The sequence below is a fragment of the Dendrobium catenatum genome, unplaced genomic scaffold, assembly GCF_001605985.2.
Source record: "Dendrobium catenatum unplaced genomic scaffold, ASM160598v2 fragScaff_scaffold_665, whole genome shotgun sequence".
Classification (NCBI taxonomy): Eukaryota; Viridiplantae; Streptophyta; class Magnoliopsida; order Asparagales; family Orchidaceae; genus Dendrobium; species Dendrobium catenatum.
This window is the reverse complement of record NW_021319127.1, coordinates 2,601,830-2,620,775: the sequence shown is the minus strand read 5'-3', so window position 1 is coordinate 2,620,775 and position 18,946 is coordinate 2,601,830. Positions and strand designations below refer to the sequence as shown.

The 18,946-nt window shown below is 34.8% G+C and overlaps 2 protein-coding genes across 3 annotated transcripts in view; one reads left to right on the top strand and one right to left on the bottom strand.

The window, feature by feature from the left end:
* The first annotated feature begins 4,301 nt into the window (after window positions 1–4,301).
* Window positions 4,302–4,799, top strand: LOC110092178 (ethylene-responsive transcription factor ERF098). The gene has a single exon (XM_020816597.2). The coding sequence runs from the start codon at window positions 4,302–4,304 to the stop codon at window positions 4,653–4,655; it is 354 nt and encodes a 117-aa protein (XP_020672256.1). The 3' UTR covers window positions 4,656–4,799.
* Window positions 4,800–6,524: 1,725 nt separating this feature from the next.
* The window catches only part of LOC110092169 (cyclin-A2-1-like), a 31,597-nt gene continuing 19,175 nt past the window's right edge, over window positions 6,525–18,946 (bottom strand). For both annotated transcript variants that reach the window (XM_020816586.2, XM_020816585.2), the window contains exons 10-12: window positions 7,644–7,793; window positions 7,250–7,384; window positions 6,525–6,899 (exon numbers count right to left, since the gene is read on the bottom strand). In XM_020816586.2, the coding sequence (XP_020672245.1) occupies window positions 6,843–6,899; window positions 7,250–7,384; window positions 7,644–7,793 (342 nt within the window). In that variant the 3' untranslated portion in view covers window positions 6,525–6,842. The remainder of the gene's footprint in view (window positions 6,900–7,249; window positions 7,385–7,643; window positions 7,794–18,946) is intronic.

The following is an 18,946-nucleotide window of genomic DNA, read 5'->3' as shown; positions in this document are numbered from 1 at the left end:
TTTAACAATTTCTAGTATTTACCTTTTTAATTGAGTTAGATTGTGAGCTACCTAGCCAAGTCTCATCAAGCACAAAATATACGGGCCATAATTTGAACTCAAGATCATGATTTGATAAGCTCGACTCATGAGCTCATTAACAAGCTGAGTTCAAGTCAATTTGCAAGTCTAATTGGTTCACTTAGGCTTAGTTTGGAACAAATTTTTACTTCTTTCTAAAGCAGCTTTTAGTACAAAATTTTGTATTAGAAACCTGCTTCAGAAAGTAGTAAAAAAATCGTCACAAACGAAACCTTACATTGCACCCCCAATTGGACATTGCTAAAATTTGAAACATGATTACATATGCATCAAACAATTTAATCGAGTCAACATAATTATTTTAGTATTTATTTGAGGTAGTTTTATTTGCCTAACATATAATTTTGTTTATTTAAAAAATTAATAACTTTCTACACATATTTAATAATTTCCAATTTCATAAAATAGTTTTTTTAATACAAAAAAATTCCTAAAAAAAAAATTATATATAAAAAAAATTTATTTTTAGAATAAGAAAGTTCATCTAGTTTTTGAATTTAAGCACGCAATAAAATCATTGCTGTTATTAAAAATGTTCCTTGATTTATTGAAAAGGTTTCTTCTGTAAATTTGCATTGACTCAAATAAAATTATAATCATTGGTAGCCTTTGAAGGGCAGATTAAATGCTACAGATCTTCAGAAACGGCCTTTTCAATAAATATAAGATTAAAATAATATTAATATGAAGCTTTAATTTTTGTTTTACTGACCCTGAAATTTTTCTAAAGTCAATTTGGAATAATTTATATGTTAGAAAATACAAAATTTACTCATTCATAAAAAAAAAAATTTGCCTTGATCAAACACGAATCTCAAAGAAATGTAATAAATAACGAGATGAGTATGAACTGAAGTAACATTATAAAACTTGTTTAACTTGTAAGTATTCATATGCACATATGAATGCAAAATGCATTTGTACTTATGCCCCTCATAGCTCGAAATCTTTATCTTCCACCTGTTCAAGATAGGTGCAAAGCAGAATCAGAACTTCTAGCATATAATCAATTCAGAGGCGGAGCAGAATAATTTAAAACAAAATATTTTCGCCTTGGGACCAAATAAATAATTTCATAATTTCTTCCTTTCTAACTCGGAAACTCTAGAATATCATGAAATACATAGTAATGCAATGCAGCATGAAATTAAATCTTTTTAAAGTAAATAGACTAATATACTAACTTGTATAGAAAACCCCCACATTATTGTATGTTGCTGATATTTTCTAATGGATATCTTTTTTTTTTTAACTATTCATTTAGTTAATCCATTGGGCAGTCGATGCTAGAGAGAGAAGAGAAAATTCTTAGAGAGAGTCTATTTTGGACTACTTCTGGTCGTTTTCAACTGACGATCTTAATTTTGAATGTTATTAGGATCGAGATAGTTCACACATTGCCTATCTCAATTTTCAAAATTTAAAATTTTTTTAATTCTTTTACTTAATTTATATTTCCATTACAAAAAAGATGTAGTAGAGCTATTAATTAGTTATAAACATTAAAATATTTTCTATAAAATTTTATAATGGGTATTTTGAAAAGTGCACTAGCTATTTTAATTGCCCATAAAATAATCTTGAACTCAAAAAAAAATAGTATCTTATTACAATTAAAGTCTCAAAATAAACTTTTATATAATTCTTGGTGATTTAGTTAAAATCTGAAATAATAGATTTGTGTTCAATAGGGTTTTCGTTGCCTACCATTATAGTATTTTGTGAAATTTTAGAACGAGTTTATTTATGTTTTAATTATTTCAATGCAATTAATTATATGCCTTATTTGTTGTAATAAAAATTTCTAAGGAGATTTGGTTTTGAAAAGCAAGTTATTCTTGTGTCTATAAGACATATTCTGGTGGCTTTAAGCCTTGCTCTGGTGCCTATTTTGATAGCTATAAATCATATTTTGATGCACATAAGATATGTGCTTGTAGTTATAAATCTTGTTTTAATGCCTATAAGTCATGTTCTGATGCCTGTATGACATGTTTTTGTGTTATAACACATTTTGTTCTGATGATGAGCATTGAGACTTATACGAATGAAGTACGTTAATTGTGACTCTGAGATATAAAGTGCTTGTTTATTTACTTCATAGTATTATTTTTTAATGTTATATAAATGCAATTATTATTCCATTATACATAGTGATTTATTCTATTGCTTAATAAATGAATATTTGAAAATTTAGATCAGCTTAAATGTGGTCTACTGAGTTGTGCTAGGTCACTGATGTTTTTTTTTTTCTATTTTTAGGGTCGAGGAAAGGGAAAAAGTAAGTCAAGTAGCAATTCAGGTTTTCACGTGAGTCTGTATATGTATTTTCTCTTTTAATTTTTATGTTGTTATGGCAAGAAATTTTATGTTTTGCTTTGTACTCTAGTATGTAGCCATATACTATAGTGTAAATTTTGCATTCATATTTTGATGATGTGATGAAAAGAGATTGCATGGATGAGTTTATTTTCAGTAAACTGGATGATTTTAATAACTTTGTGATTTGTTTTTTGTTTTAAATTTTATTTGAAAGAAAATTCAGAGTAATTTCCAAAACTTCAATCTTGAGGTTTATCTGTTGCAAGCAAACACAATAGGACATGTCTTATATGTAGGTCTTATCCGATTGAGTTGTGACACTAAGGTTTTACCGGCTAAACGAACAAGCCAACGTCCTCTTGAAAATAGCTCTCATGTCATTAGATTCTTCCCACCCCAATCATGTAATTTTCTTTATACGATACATATTTGATACATTAAGCTAACGCCTTCGCCGAAGAAGAACATCATTTGTAATTAATGACAAATATTAGTGGACTCATTTTAACTGGGTCAGACCCTATGATTTTTCCCTTTCATGAATTTTCTACGTTAAAAACCTGATGTCTCTTATGATTGGGGGCGGAATTGTGATGTGAGTGAATGACAAATGTGATGATTGAGTGAATGGTCAGTATAGGGTGATGGCATTGACAATTACTAGTATAATGAACTTGAGAATCATTTAGACTGCTTTGAGATCAGTATAATATAAATTCTTACTATGAGTCACTAATCTCAAAGCAAATGTAATAATTTTAAAGTCCCTCTTAATACAAATCATATCATGATAAATTAAGAAATTTTTTTCTAATCTTAAAAAATAATAAACTTTATGCATTAAATATAAAACAATTATGCATCTATATATCATCTAAATTTCTTTATAGATAAAAAAACTTTATGAAATCATCAACTTTCCATATCTTTCGAAGAGGAATGTTCTACACAAATCTAGAACCTAAGCATAAGGTCATCTTCAACATTTTTACCCTAAAAAATATTCCTAAATTATGTCGCTACACCATAAAATTGACCCGCTACAACTCAGCAATGAGGTAGCCCGCCACACCACATATCCTCCCCTTAATTCATCAATACATGAAGTAGCTAAAAAAAGCACGTTGTCTAATTCACCACCCTTTATTTAAAGTTTTCATTTAAAAAAAATGTCTCTATCAAAATCCACTAAAAAATAAAATTTAAAATCATTAAATTTATATTAAAGTAAACGAATATAAATATTAAATTAACCTCAAAATAAATAAAATTATTAAAAAATTAAGAATCTTTTTGAGACAACTATAATGTTTGGATTAAAATAAAAAAAAAAACTATAATGTTTGGTCGTAAAATTGCTATAGGGAAAATAACTTACGTTTTGTTAGGGATGACTTTCTTTCTGCTTCTTAAAGCAGTTTTTTTGTGCAAAAATTTTAATTTTGTACTAAGAAACTACTTTAAGAAGCAATAAAAAAGCCGTCCCAAATGAAGCCGTAATCAGTATGATCATAAAAAAACAGCTTTTCATCATAGAACTTTTTTAAAAACAAAAACAAAAGAGCCAAATAAAATTATGATTGTTGTCGGAAAATAAATTGTCCAGAAAATTGTTCCGAACAAACCCTAATTTTAAACAAGATTTGAATTTTATAATAATAAAAATAAAAAAAAAATCAAGAAAGGCACATTCCCCTTGTTGCCTAAGCCACCGGTTTGACCCATCCACATACACCGAATCAAAATCCTTTTCTCCTTCCCCCTATTTAAACCAAAGCTCATCTCTTCCTTACACGTACAACAACTACCTTCCTTCGCACGTGTGCCGAATCTTACTCCATCCCGTTCACCGAATTTAAACCAAGGGAGCCGTTGCCGCCTTCCACAGCTCAAAGCCAATGGAGAGAGACGAAAGCGCTGGCAAAGAAACCCGCTACCGCGGCGTCCGGCGGCGTCCGTGGGGGAAATTCGCCGCCGAAATACGCGACTCGTCTCGCCACGGCGCTCGAGTCTGGCTCGGAACTTTCAGTACTGCTGAAGAAGCTGCCCGCGCTTACGACCGAGCTGCTTACTCCATGCGCGGGTCGCTCGCCGTGCTGAACTTCCCCGACGAACGGCATTTGTATGCGGCAGACGCCTCCGCCTCGTCGTCGAGAAATGAGACGAAGAAGGAAGTGATCGAGCTCGAGTGTTTGGACGATAAGGTTTTGGAGGATCTGCTTGATTCGGGGGAGGAGGAGAAGAGTAATTGAGCCAAATCTGCTATCGATCTATCTGTTTTGCTGAACATTTAAACTGCAGTTAGTAATTAAGATCCTGAACTTCAGTAGCTAGCAATTAAGATTAATGATCAGATGTATTGTATTAGGCTTAAGTTTTAAAGGAACTTTATTAAGAAATTGCAGTTAGTGATTAAGTAATTAAGATCAGATGAAGAAGCAGCAGTAGTAATTAGCTTTGTTATGTGAAGATTAACCATTCTACAGTTGTAATGAATAAGGTTTAAGTATTAATGAACTTAATTAGTGGTCTGATTATGGTTTCAGAAGTGATTAATTAATTCTAAATATACTGTATTTCACTTATAAGAGGCGGAGAGTACAGAGAACTTTTTAATAAACCGAAGGTCAGTAAAATGAATGAACTAAAAAATAATTTATCCTTAAGCATAGAATCTTAAATGAATTTTTTAATAATATTTTTATATCAACAAATCTATTAATTAATTAGAATAAAATTTAAAACTCTTAAATATAATTTTTTATTAGCGGGGGAGGCAATTATCCCCCTTCACCCCGCCCCTGATCAAATTGGAGCTTGAGCTTTATTATAAAAGTTCGAGTTAACTTGTTTATTCTGAAAGAGATAAAATAATTATGATTCAATTGATTATTATAATAAAATGATAGAAAGAATGAAAAGTAAAATAAGAATAATAATATAAATAATCATTTAATTTAAGAAAATAAGATGTAATTTTTAAAAAATTTAAATATTTTTTACTTAAAAATTTAAATACTATTATATTTTAAGTGTATTTTATATTAATACTTTTTAAAAGAGCCAACTCGCAAGCCAACAAGTCAAGTCAGGTATAGCTCAAACTTAGCTCGTTAGTATGACTAATTTGGGCTTATTTACAAGATCACATTAAAAAGTGAATTTTATTTGGATAAATGACTGAAAATAATGATGTACGATCAACTTGAAAAGTGAACTTATGATCTGAAGTTGATGATAAAATTTTGTAGAGTTTAGAAAGATTTCAAGGCGTAGGAACCAAGACAAAGTCCTAGCATTTCCTATTTTAGTCGAGCGATAAGTGAAAGTGTTTGGAATAGCTTTATGATTTTGGTTACTATTAATCAAACTCAAAATCCTTAGTGCATATTAATTAATATACAACTTTTCACCAACAACAACAATGGAATGCATGCAATTTTTCAATGAGTATCACATTTCAAAACTCCTAAATATATTCATAATTTAGTGCAAACAATATTTTTTTTTTCTTTTGAAACAGACTGCCCTCAATGTAAATTTTGACATTCATAAATCACTTAGTACTTAAATGTCATTTGTTATGCTAATAACTTGTCTTTATTTAATCTAAATTTGACTAAAGATTGGCTCAATCATTTCATCTTATCTTAATTCAAGTTAAGATTTCATTTGAGACAACTTTCTAAAAAAAATTATAACATAAAATTTTCTACTTCAAAAAATTTTTGTAATGAAAAATTATTTTAAAAAGCAGAAAGAAAACTATCTCAAACGGAGCCTAAATCTTATTTTAAGTTTAGCTCTTCGAACTAAAATCAATATGGTCTCAATTAAATTTCCATCTATAATGTGTGTGTCCGCGCGCGCGCATTTCATACAAATAGATATGTACTTTTCGATCATATCTTGAGCTAACACAATCCAATTTAGACTTGTTTAGATTAGAATTCAATCCAACTTAAACTTCGTTTGGGACAACTTTTTGTTGCTTTCTGAACCAGCTTTCTAGTACAAAAGCTTTTTGAATTAGAAAATTATATACTAGAAAATTATTTTAGGAAGCAGTATGAAAGCTGTCCCAAACGAAATCTTAGATGACTCATTAGTCAGCTCATCGATTGAAGTCAAAAAATGATCTAATTTTTAAGTAATCTTAAGCAAATTCATGGATGAAATACAATGAGAAGTGGAGAAGAGAAGCACAATTTAAACAGCTATAGCTGGCCATTAACTGGCAGTAAGAGAGCTAACCAGTAATCTGTGCTACAAAGCCTCTCTCTTTGGATGAGGCTTTGATTTGGGTCAGCAACAACTTCAACCTCCGTTGATCAAAAGAATAAAGACTAACTAAAATTTAAGAAAATAAAGAGAAGCTATTCCATCCATAATTTTTCTAGAAATCCTCAGTTCATAGGTAGAAACCAAACCAAAAAGTATCAGAAGAATAGCGAGTCTGGAAGTTCTGGAGAAACTCTACAAGCCACCCGTTCATACTGCCAAAACCAAGAAGACTAACCATAACGACATAAATTGAAAAATATATACAATGCAACAATGTGAACTTGCTTAGACAAGACAAAAGAGTAAGGTTTCGTTTGGGATGACTTTCTTACTGCTTCTTAAAATAAATTTTTATACTAAAAAGCTTTTTTGAAAAGCAGTAAGAAAACCATCCCGAACGAAGCCTAAATTCTAGAATTTTCTTTAATATGAGTGTAATATAGTAAATTTCAAAGGTTCTAAATTCATTATGATCAAATTTTGTTCAGACAAACCTCAGAAGTATTTTTACTACCAAAAAAGAGAAAAAACCAAGTAAAATGTTGGGAGAAATGTACTATACCTTCTCTTGAATGTACTTGTCCCGGACAGCGCTGAGGGGGGAGTTACAGGAATTCTGCTGCAAATAATGCATTTGGAGAACTACAGATTTAAGGTCTAAAGCTTTGTATGAGGTGTAATGCTGGAGAGTGCAATTCTGTAACAAACGGCAAGAAAAACAATTAAGATAAAGAGAAGAAAGAAAAAAAAATTTGGGTTAGGTAGAATCTCAAAGCCATAGTTCTAACTTAAGATCAGTGTAATATATGATGAACCAATTAAAATTTACATTACACTCATCTCAAAGTTGGATTTACTTTGAGATCCATTCTCACCAAAATTTTGGTCAAATATCCTAAGCCTTTTTTTTTCATGAAATAATCAAAAAGAACAATTGTGGATCGGGATGCATCTACCCAAGGCTGATCAGACTGGTCCAATGTCCATCTGGCCAGGAAGACAGCAGATGCAGCTATGACAGAAGGAACAAACTTTACAAAACTATATTCGACCAATGTAAGCTCTGACAAATAATTTGCCATGTACCCTAAAGGAAGTGAAGGAACCTGTAGATTGGAATAGAAGTAATGAGGCACACGATTGGCTTTACAAAAACATTAATAAAATCAGTCATATTTGGATCAAATCCTTAAGCAATACACATTTTGCAGGTGAAAAATAGAATTCAAGAGTATCCTGGGTAAGTTGTTATGATGCAAGTCATGCTTCTTATAATACTAATTTCATGAACAAGAGCATCCTTAGTAATCCACAGGTCAACATAGATGTTAGCTATTTACCATTCCTACAACCACTAAGGCTTCGTTTGAGAGGGCTTTCTTTATGCTTCTTAAAGCAGCTTCATAGTACAAAAATTTTAGGAAGCTGTTTTAAAAAGCAATAAGAAAGTCGTCCCAAACGAAGCCTAAATCTACAAAAATGTTGTCAAAAGTGCAACTTAAAGGTGATATGGCTGCTCAAAATCCAAGTCAATAGGAAAAACAGTAGACACTTGCCCAAGCAAAGGTGCTGAAAAGAAAATAGTGGTTTCTCCAAATAAATCTATTTCAATTATGAGGACTTTCAAAAAATGATAACTATAATATTCCATGTTCGATGAAATAATCAATTTTTAAGATTCCAAATATTTCCAATTGCAAAATGGTAAATAAATTATCTTAAAGAAAGTATAAAGAAATAATGATTAAATAACCTAAATAATTTAACTACTTCAGTTTATAACATGCATTGACCAGATATATCATAATTCATCTTCATCATTCATGCAAATTAAATTTTAAGCCTTCCATCCATTATTGTCCCCTAAAAAGCACACTCTTCTTCTGAAGGTTTTCCCATCCTAGAACTTAAAAGCTTTTATACCATACTTGGATCCTTAGGGCATTACTTTGTAAATTGATGCTAGTAGATAGCATTGCCACCTCTTGTTCTCTTCTACCACCACTGTTATTTTAGTTTCTAGCATCTTTGCATATGTTCAATATTTATCTTTATTGCAATCATATGTAAATATAATATTTGTATTATATAATTGCATATTTCATTTAGAATTTACCCGAGCTTTGCAGGTTCACTAGCTAGCAAGACTTCGCTACCTCATATTTTCTACAGTTGCCTTCAGGCCAGGTACACCATCTTATCCTTTCTTCTTAGTTCTTACTTTGTATTCGTACCAACAATGATTCATGGCTCGTGCAATTTCCATATGATCAGGATATCAACAAGCCAATCATTGTAAGAGACCTCAGCTCAGGTATGCTTTTTTTTTTTTTGCACTTCTTTTTTAGTTGTTTTACTAGTTCTCTTGTTGCTCTATGCAAGTCCAAGGAGGAACGAGACACCAATTGGTTAGCTACTGTAGGAGACCTCAGTTCAGGTTCACATTTCTTTTATAGCTTTAGATACACTTGCATAGTCTTTCTCTTTTCAGTCTACTGATGCTTTTGTTGCTTTGTGTAGATCCCAAAAGTGTAGAGTACCTGGTCTTTAAAAAAACAAAGTGGGGTTGTTGATTTTCTCTTCAGGCATAGATTTAGAGGGTAGACTTCAGTCCTTTGTAAAGGACATTGTACCTTTTCCTTTTTCTTGACTGATGTAACCATACAAAAAGATGTAATTCAAATTTGTATAAAAATTTTAAATTAACAAAATCAAGCATTGTTCGCTTTTGGATATTCAAGAGCTCTTCTTTTCTTTGTGCTCTTGTGACTTCTATAGTTTTTGTGCTCACAGTTTTAGCCACATGTTAGAGTCAGCAGTTGTATTCTTTTCATGGCTTTAGCTTGAGTTGTGAGGCTTTGATTGATCCTGCCCTATGCCTTGTGCGACGAACATTGGTGAAGGATTACATGATTTGTCCCTATTGACTTGTCAGGAGATTTGCGTCCCTTCAACCCTCTGCTTCTTGCTTTGACGAGCTTGACGAAGGAGTATATGACAGTGACCTAAACCCTTTAAGTTTATACTAGGTCGGTGACGAAAGATTATCGATCCTGAGCTTTGTGAGTAGCAGGCTTATTGATGACAAAAATTCTCTTAATTCAGCCTTAAGCTTTATGTAAACTTTAAGATAATTTCTTCGATCATTTGATTTATGCTTTGACGAACTTCTTGAAGAATTTATTGGTTTCAAGTTTAATCAATAGTCTAAACGTAGGTAATACGTTGACTCTTAACCAGTCGGGAAGACTTCAATCTGGATTAGTTGAACTTATCAGATCGGGTGAGTTAAGATTTGGTAGGTTTTTGTCATCCGACTGTTGAAACGGATGTTCCTCAACTACAACCTTTCTAATAGCTTGTTGAGTAAACAGATCTGCCAATGACTCGACCACATCTTGGCTTGTTGAGTACAATCTTATATGCATGTTTAGTCTTTAAACTTAAGCTGTGGAGAAACACGCTCCCTAAGCTGGATTGGTTAAAGTTTGCAGATTTGAAGTCGTCCTTCGGGGTTCGAGATCTCAAAGCTTACGTGCATTCGGTAGCTATTTTGATTGAGGCTCGTTCCTTCCCACTATAAGTTTAACTCTCCGATCAATTAAGAGAATTTCGTAGGCTACAGCTACTTGAACTTGTCGAATAAGATAAGACTTCATGCTTCTTACAACCTCTATTGACAAATTGACGAAATGGTAATTCCTCTATTACTGTCTTTCTTATGGCTTATCAAAAGTGCAACCTCAAGGTGATATGGATGCTCAAAATCCAAGTCAATAGGCAACATAGTAGACACTTGCCCAAGAAAAGGTGCTGAAAAGAAAATAGTGGTTTCTCTAAATTCAACTATTTAAATTACGAGGACTTTCAAAAATGATAACTATAATATTCCATGTTCGATGAAATAATCAATTTTTAAGATTCGAAACATTTCCAGTTGCAAAATGGTAAATGAATTATCTTAAAGAAAGTATAAAGAAAACATGATTAAATAACCTAAATAATTAGACTACTTCAATTTATAACATGCATTGACCAGATATATCATAATTCATCTTCATCATTCATGCAAATTGAATTTTAATCCTTCCATTCATTATTGTCCCTTAAAAATCACACCCTTCTTCTGAAGGTTTTCCCATCTTAGAACTTAAAAGCTTTTATACCATACTTGGGTTCTTAGGGCATTACTTTGTAGATAGATGCTAGTAGATAGCATTGCCACCTCTTGTTCTCTTCTAACACCACTATTATTTTAGTTTCCAGCATCTTTGCATATGTTCAATATTTATCTTTGATGCAATCATATGTAAATATAATATTTGTATTATATAATTGTAGGTTTGGTTCAAAATTTGTCTGAGCTTTGCAGATTTACCAGCTAGCAAGACTTCGCTGCCTCATCTTTTCTGCAGTTGCCTTCAGGCTAGTTACACCATCTTCTTCTTTTTTTCTTAGTTCTTACTTTATATTCATACCACCAATGATTCATCACTTGTGCATGATTCAGATGAGCATGATATCAGCTAGCCAGCCATTGTGAGAGGCCTCAGCTCAGGTATGCTCTTTTTTTCTTTTTTAGTTTGTGCACTTCTTTTTTGATTGTTTTACTAGTTCTCATGTTGCTCTACATAGGTCCTAGGAGAAATGAGACACTAGTTGGTTAGCTACTACAAGAGACCCCGGTTCACGTACACATTTCTTTTTATAGCTTTACATACACTTGCATAGTCTTTCTCTTTTCTTTTTGTTGATGCTTCTGTTACTTTTTGTATGTCCCAAAAGTGCAGCGTACCTAGTATTTGGAAAGACAGAGCGGAGTTGTCGACTTCCTCTTCAGGCATAAATTTTGGGGGATAGACTTTAGTCATTTGTGAAGCACATTATACCTTTTCTTTGCTGATGTAAACATGCGAAAAGATGTAATTCAAATTTGTATAAAAATTTTAAATTAATAAAATAAAGCATTGTTCGCTTTTGGATATTCACGAGCTCTTCTTTTCTTTATGCTCTTGTGACTTCTATTATTGTTGTGCTCATGGCTTTAAACACATGTTAAAGTCAGCCGTTGTATTCTTTTCACAACTTTAACTTGAGTTATGAGGCTTTGGCTCCTCTTGTCTATTGCCTTGTGCGGCAAACATTGGTGAAGGATTGATTGATTTGTCCTTATTGACTTGTTAGAAAATTTATGTACCTTCAGCCCCCTGCTTCTTGCTTTGGCGAGCTTGACGAATGAGTATTCAGCCTTGGTGAAGGGTTATCGATCCAAAGCTTTGTGCGTAGCAAACTTGTTGATGATGTATATCCTTTGAATTCAGCCTTATGCTTTGTGTGAACTTTAGGATAATTTCTTCGATCTTTTACTTTGTGCTTTGACGAATTTCTTGAAGAGTTTATATATTTCAGTAGTCTAAACATAGGTAATACTTTGACTCTTAACCAGTTGAGAAGACTTCAATCTGGATTACTTGAACTCATCAGATCGGGCGAGCTAGGATTTGACAGCTCTTTGTCATCAGACTATTGAAACAGGGGTTCTTCTATTACGGTCTTTCTTATGGCTTGTTGAGTAGATGGAGCTGCAAGCGATTCAGTCGCATATTGACCTATTGAATCCAACCTTATATGCCCGTTCACGCTTTAGACTTGAGCTGTGGATAAACGAGCTCCCCAAGCTACATTTGTTGAAGTTGCAGATTTGAAGTCATCCTTCGAGTTCAAGATTTCAGAGCTTACAAGTATTCAATAACTATTTTGATTGAGATTTGTTCATTCCCACTATAACTTTGACTCTCTGGTCAATTAGGAGAATTTCGTGGGCTATAGCTAGATAAGCCTTTATGCTTCTTATAGTCCCTACATATGGATTGACGAAATGGGGGTTCCGCTATTACGACCTTTCTTATGGCTTATTGAGTAAACGGCCATGTTTAGGCTTGTTGAATCCAACCTCATATACATATTCAAACCTTAAGCTTCAAGCTGCAGAAGAGCTTATATCGCTCTAGCTCAACTTGCTAGAGTGTATAGTCACAAAATTCTTCTTTCCTGACTTTTGAAGTATCGGTACATTAGAGAAGGCAATGCCTCGAACCTTTTTGGAGAATCACCTGCGTGCATTTGAAAGAGAAGTCATCATATTCCCTTATTTAAAGAGATATTCATATTTGATGATTTTAAATATTTAGTTGGGGATATCGACACATAGCACGATATCGACCCAAATAAATATTTAAAAATACATTCTATTTTGCAAGAAAATTTAGATATATTTTAATCATAAAACTAAAAATATACCCCCTATCTTGCAAAGGGGATTTTCGTGGGATATTTCAAAAACATAAAATGTATATGTTAATAAACATGTATGACATTCATAATACATTAAACATAACATATTCTTGAGTAATTTTATGCGTGGTGCTTGTTTAAGTATCGACAGTTGATTGACGGCATGATCTATGACTGTGCAGATCGATAAGCTAGTAATACTTTGTACATCGTCTCGATGACGAAAGGACCTTCCCAATTAGATACAAATTTACCACTGATTTTTCTATGTGGGATGATTGAGCTTCTTAGCATTAAGACCAATTAAAACATTCGATGATGCACCATTCGGTCAAAGGATTTAGCCAACCTAGCTCAATAGATTTCTAGATTCTACTGAACTTGCAGTCTGATTTCATCTAATACGTAGAGTTCTTCCATTCTTAGGAGATCATTTTGCTCCTGAGTGAGATCATGCTAGACAGCTACCCAAAGTGACGGTAACTCAATCTCTAGTGGCAACTCTATTTCAACTTCGAACACTGGTGCATATGGATTGCTCTAGTTGGCATCCTGTAAGTTGTATGGTATGCCCACAACGCTTCCACCATCTTAGTGTGTCACTCTCTCTTATTCTTGATGAGAATCTTCTTCAGCAATTTTGCCAACGTCTTCTTGAAGGCCTTAGCCAGGCCATTCTCCCTTAGGTTATATATAGATAAATATCATCAATTGATTTTGTATTAATCAACGAACTTGTAGATCTTGGTACTCTTGATTGTTATATCGTTATCTGAGATTATGCGGCGTGATACACCAAATTTGTAGACAACGTTGTGAGCGAAGAAATTGATTACTTGCTCAAATGTAACTTCTTTGAATGGAATAGTTTCTGCTTAGTTAGAGAAGTAGTTGGTTGCTGCTAGTATGAAGCGGCATCCAACTGACGATGACGGATCTATTGGCCCTATTATGTTTGCGACCCAGCATTCAAACGACCAAGATGCTACTCTATGATTTAATGGATTTGGCGGCTGATGTATGACAATGCTATGAATTTGACACTAATGGCACTTTTTAGCATGATCAATACAATCCTTCACCAATGTTGGCCAATAATAGCCAATTCTTTTGATCTCGGTTGTCATTTTTGGGACTTGATTGGTGTGCACCGCAAAGTCCTTCATAAACTTCAATTATCACTCTATCATCTTTCTTGATCTACAGACACCTTAACCACACTTAGTCGAAAGCTCTTCGATATAGTGTGTTGTTGACAAACGTGTAACACAATGCTCTTTTTTTTTTTACTTGCGCGGCTAGCGATTTGAGTTTTGGTAACTTGCTTTCTTTGAAGTAATCAATGAATGACTGCCTCCAATCATCCTGTTCTTCGACATCTAAGCAATGTTACCATGATTCTGAGGCAACGCAAGCTTTACATCTCCTTTTAACTATTTGATATTCACGTGGTTGGTACTCAATGATGATATGTTGTGGAGGTTGAAGATCAGTCGAAGTTGCATTCTGCTGACCCGAACTCGGAAATCTCTCTTCCTGTAAGAATTGCAAAATGGTTGGCTCTAAGACCAAATGAGTGTGGACTCCAATCAGCACGGGCTCGTCGTTCATATTTGCCATCTCCATGGCCAATTTAGTTAGGCAATCATCCTTACTATTCTCTACTCATGGAACTCAAGTTAATTTAATAGACAGAATCTGCTTCATAAGCTCGAGGACCAGTCGGTGATAGTAGGCCAACTCAAGCTTGGTAATTCTATAGATCCCCAACACCTGATTTATAACAAACTGAGAATTGCCAAAAACTTGGAGGTTCCGAATTCCAACTGAAATTGCAATCTCCATACCCGCCATTAGAGCTTTGTATTCAATCTCATTGTTGGTTCAAGGTTTGGTTAGACCAAATGAATATCTCATTATGACTCCCTCAGGTGTTATGAAAATAAGACTAATGCAGGCTCGAGCCTTTCTCAGATTTGTAAGTTGGTCAGGTTTAATCGACAATGCTCCGTCGAAGTACATGTCTCAAACTCGTGGTTTCTCCTCTTCTTTGACATGCATGATCTGCTTATCGGGCATATCATCATTGAGCGGCGAATCTACAGGAATGGGATGTGCAGCGAGAAAATCTATCAAGATTTTCCCTGTCACTACCTTATGTGGAACATATGTGAAATTAAACTGCGGAAGTATCACTGCCCATCTAGCTGAACGAACTGTCAACGTTGGTCTTATCTTTAAGAATTTCAACGGATCGATCTTGGAAATCAACATAATTTTATGAGATAACATATAGTGGCAGAGTTTTTGAGCAGCAAAAATCAACGCCAGACAATGCTTCTCAATAGGAGAATAACGTATTTCTGCCCCAATCAATGCTTCTCAATAGGCCAAGGCATCCAGGTTCTTATTTCGATTTAAAATTTTTTGACAACAAGAGATCCACATAGCATTCAATCTTATGGTGGGTGAGCTCATCAAATATGTGTGTCATAGCCCTTTGGTATGTAGCTCCAGCATTCTCCAAGCCAAAGGGTGTGACTATGTAGTAGAATATGCTGATGAACATTCTGAATAATGTATGTTTCTCATCTTCAGGGGCCATCTTAATCTAATTGTACCCCAACGATCTGTTCATAAAAGAGAACATGTTATACTTGGAAGTGTTGTCAAGTAAGAGTTCTGACACTGAGAGCGAAAAGTCATCTTTTGGACACGTCATGTTAAGGTCCCGAAAGTCGATGCATATACGAGTTTGACCATTCTTCTTGATCGAGACAGTATTGGTGATCAAATTGGCATATTTTTCTTTACGAATGAAGTCTACATCTATAAGCTTCTTCATCTTTGCTATCACCTCTTCTTCAATCTCTAATCTCATTCTTTTTAGAGCTTACTTGACGGGTGTTGTGTTCGGTTTAATGGCTAATCTGTGAACAGCTACGTCAGGGGATAAGCTAGGCATCCATCATATGTTTAGGCAAAGCAATCCCTAAATTCACATAGGAGCTCCTCCTCTGTCATGCTATATACTAGGACAAATCGCCTAAGGTAAGGTTTAAAGACTTTGTTCATGAGAGACTGGAATGTGGTAGGGGCGTTAGTGAGGCCAAAAAAGGCATCACCAAGAACTCATAATGCCCATCATGAATTCTAAAAGTAGTCTTGGGTACATCTTCCTTCATTCTAATCTGATGGTAGCCTAACTTCATATCTATCTTGGTAAAAATCACTGCCCCACTCAACTCATCCAAGTGTTCATCAATCACTAGTATAGGAAACCTGTCTGGCACAGTCTCCTTGTTCACCGTCCTAAAGTCCACACAAAACCTCCAGCTACCATCCTTTTTCTTAATTAGTAATACTGGACTGGAAAAATGACTTACACTGGGCCTAATAATACCCGCCTCTAGCATTTCTCTAATCAACTTCTCAATCTCATCCTTCTGAAATTGAGGATAGTGGTAAGGTCTGACGCTGATGGGCAATACACCTTCCTCAAGGTGATTGCATGCTCCTGCTTCCTTGGTGTAGGCAATTCTTGAGGTGGCTGAAACGCCTCCTGTAATTGCTGGATCAACGACTGTATGGAGAGGGGTGTGTCCCCTCCTTCCTCCACTCTAACTTCCTCCAATCTGTGCAGCTCCACCAAATAACCTTCCCCCACCTCTTGGATATTCCTTACCATGATTTTGAGTGACACCATGGCTTTAGATAGCCCTGCATCTTCTCTGATCATCACCTTTCTCCCATCCACCCTCAACTCCATCGTGAGTGCTCCCAAATTAACCTTGGTGTCCCCCAAGGTCTGCAGCCACTTCATCCCAAAGATGACATTTGTATATCCTAACTCCAATGGGAGAAATTCCTCCAACACTTGAATCCCCTGGATGGTCAGTACCACTCCTCTACAAATCCTCTAGCCTTTCTCCACCTTTCTTGTATCCATCATAACCCCATAACAACCGGTGTCCACCAATTTCACTCCCAGTTAGTCGACGACCAAAATGAAAATGAAAATGAAATTGTGGGTAGCCCCACTGTCAATCAGAACCACCACCTCCCTGTCCCTCATCTCCCCTTTCACCTCCATGATATGATTCGTGGTGAATCCTGCCACTGAGTTCAGGGAAACCTCTGCCAGGTCCAAATGCATCTTCTCCTCTACTTTTCTCTCGCCTCCCTCAATTTCCTCGTCATCACAGACGATGAGAACCTGAAGAGTTCAGTCCCTACACCTATGCCCTGGATATACTTCTCATCACACCTGAAACACAACCACTTCACCCTCTTCTCATGAATCTCCTTCTATGTCAACCTCTTGAAATTTCCTCTACTCCCTCCTACTATTTTCTTCTTGGTGGTCTCACGAAATCCTCCTATTACAGGCCCCTTGGGTGTTAAGTAGGTGGTCATCATCGTGTAAGTGCCTCATGAGCTACTGCTCCTAGCTCCCTTTTCTAGATTCTTCGAATTCTCCTCAAGTTGTGCCAACTTCATGGCCTCTCCCAAGTCACGAGTCATCATGATTTTCACCACCGCTCTGATTTCTGCCTTGAGCCCCTTTATGAAGTTGCTTGTTGAGTAGATGGAGCTGCAAGCGATTCAGTCGCATATTGACCTATTGAATCCAACCTTATATGCCCGTTCAAACTTTAGACTTGAGCTGTGGATAAACGAGCTCCCCAAGCTAGATTTGTTGAAGTTGCAGATTTGAAGTCATCCTTTGAGTTCAAGATTTCAGAGCTTACACGCATTCAGTAACTATTTTGATTGAGATTTGTTCATTCCCACTGTAACTTTGACTCTCTGGTCAATTAGGAGAATTTCGTGGGCTATAGCTAGATAAGCCTTTATGCTTCTTATAGACTGATCGATTGACGAAATGAGGGTTCTGCTATTACGACCTTTCTTATGGCTTATTGAGTAAATGGCGCTGCCAGTGATTCGACCATGTTTAGGCTTGTTGAATCCAACCTCATATACATATTCAAACCTTAAGCTTCAAGCTGCAGAAGAACTTATGTCGCTCTAGCTCAACTTGCTGGAGTGTATAGTCACAAAATTCTTCTTTCCTGACTTTTGAAGTATCAGTACATTAGAGAAGGCAATGCCTCGAACCTTTTTGGAAAATCACCTGCATGCATTTGAAAGAGAAGTCATCATATTCCCTTATTTAAAGAGATATTCATATTTGATGATTTTAAATATTTAGTTGAGGATCTCGACACATAGCACGATATCGACCTAAATAAATATTTAAAAATACATTCTATTTTGCAAGGAAATTTTAGACAGATTTTAATCATAAAACTAAAAATATACCCCCTATCTTGTAAAGGGGATTTTCATGGGATATTTGAATTGCCTTTTTATAACACGAGAATTTCAAAAACATAAAATGTATATGTTAATAAACATGTATAACATTCATAATACATTAAACATAACATATTCTTGAGTAATTTTATGCGTGGTGCTTCTATAATACAATAACTATGCCTTAATATATAGGCCTCCAAAAGCAAAAGCATAAAAGACACATATGCCCTCGGGCTACAACATGAAACAAATCCCTCATAGGGGTATACGTGGAAAACTAAAAAGTAAATAAAAGAAATACATTAAAACAACATAAATAGAGACTATGAATCGTAGCCGTCGATCTATGGTTTCTCCCATGGTAAGTACGTTGAAATCTCCTGTGGATATCCTCATCACAATCTTCCCACATGTGCTTGCACAGAAAATCTCCTTTTAGGGGTATTTCTACATAATGAATCCAAGATCCCTTCTTGCAAGAATATCATTCCTTCGTAATGCGTGAGGATTTATTTGATATCATATACTCATATGGAGACGAGTTTGTCATTTAGTACTACTGACATGGGCTCCTTTCCATATCATTCTTTGAATATTTTTGGGACAATACTTAGGCATTCTTGCAGGCATTATCTCTCCAGAA

What these genes read in the sequence shown, in the direction of transcription:
- LOC110092178 (XM_020816597.2), top strand. Translation starts at nt 4,302, where the DNA reads ATGGAGAGAGACGAAAGCGCTGGCAAAGAAACCCGCTACCGCGGCGTC.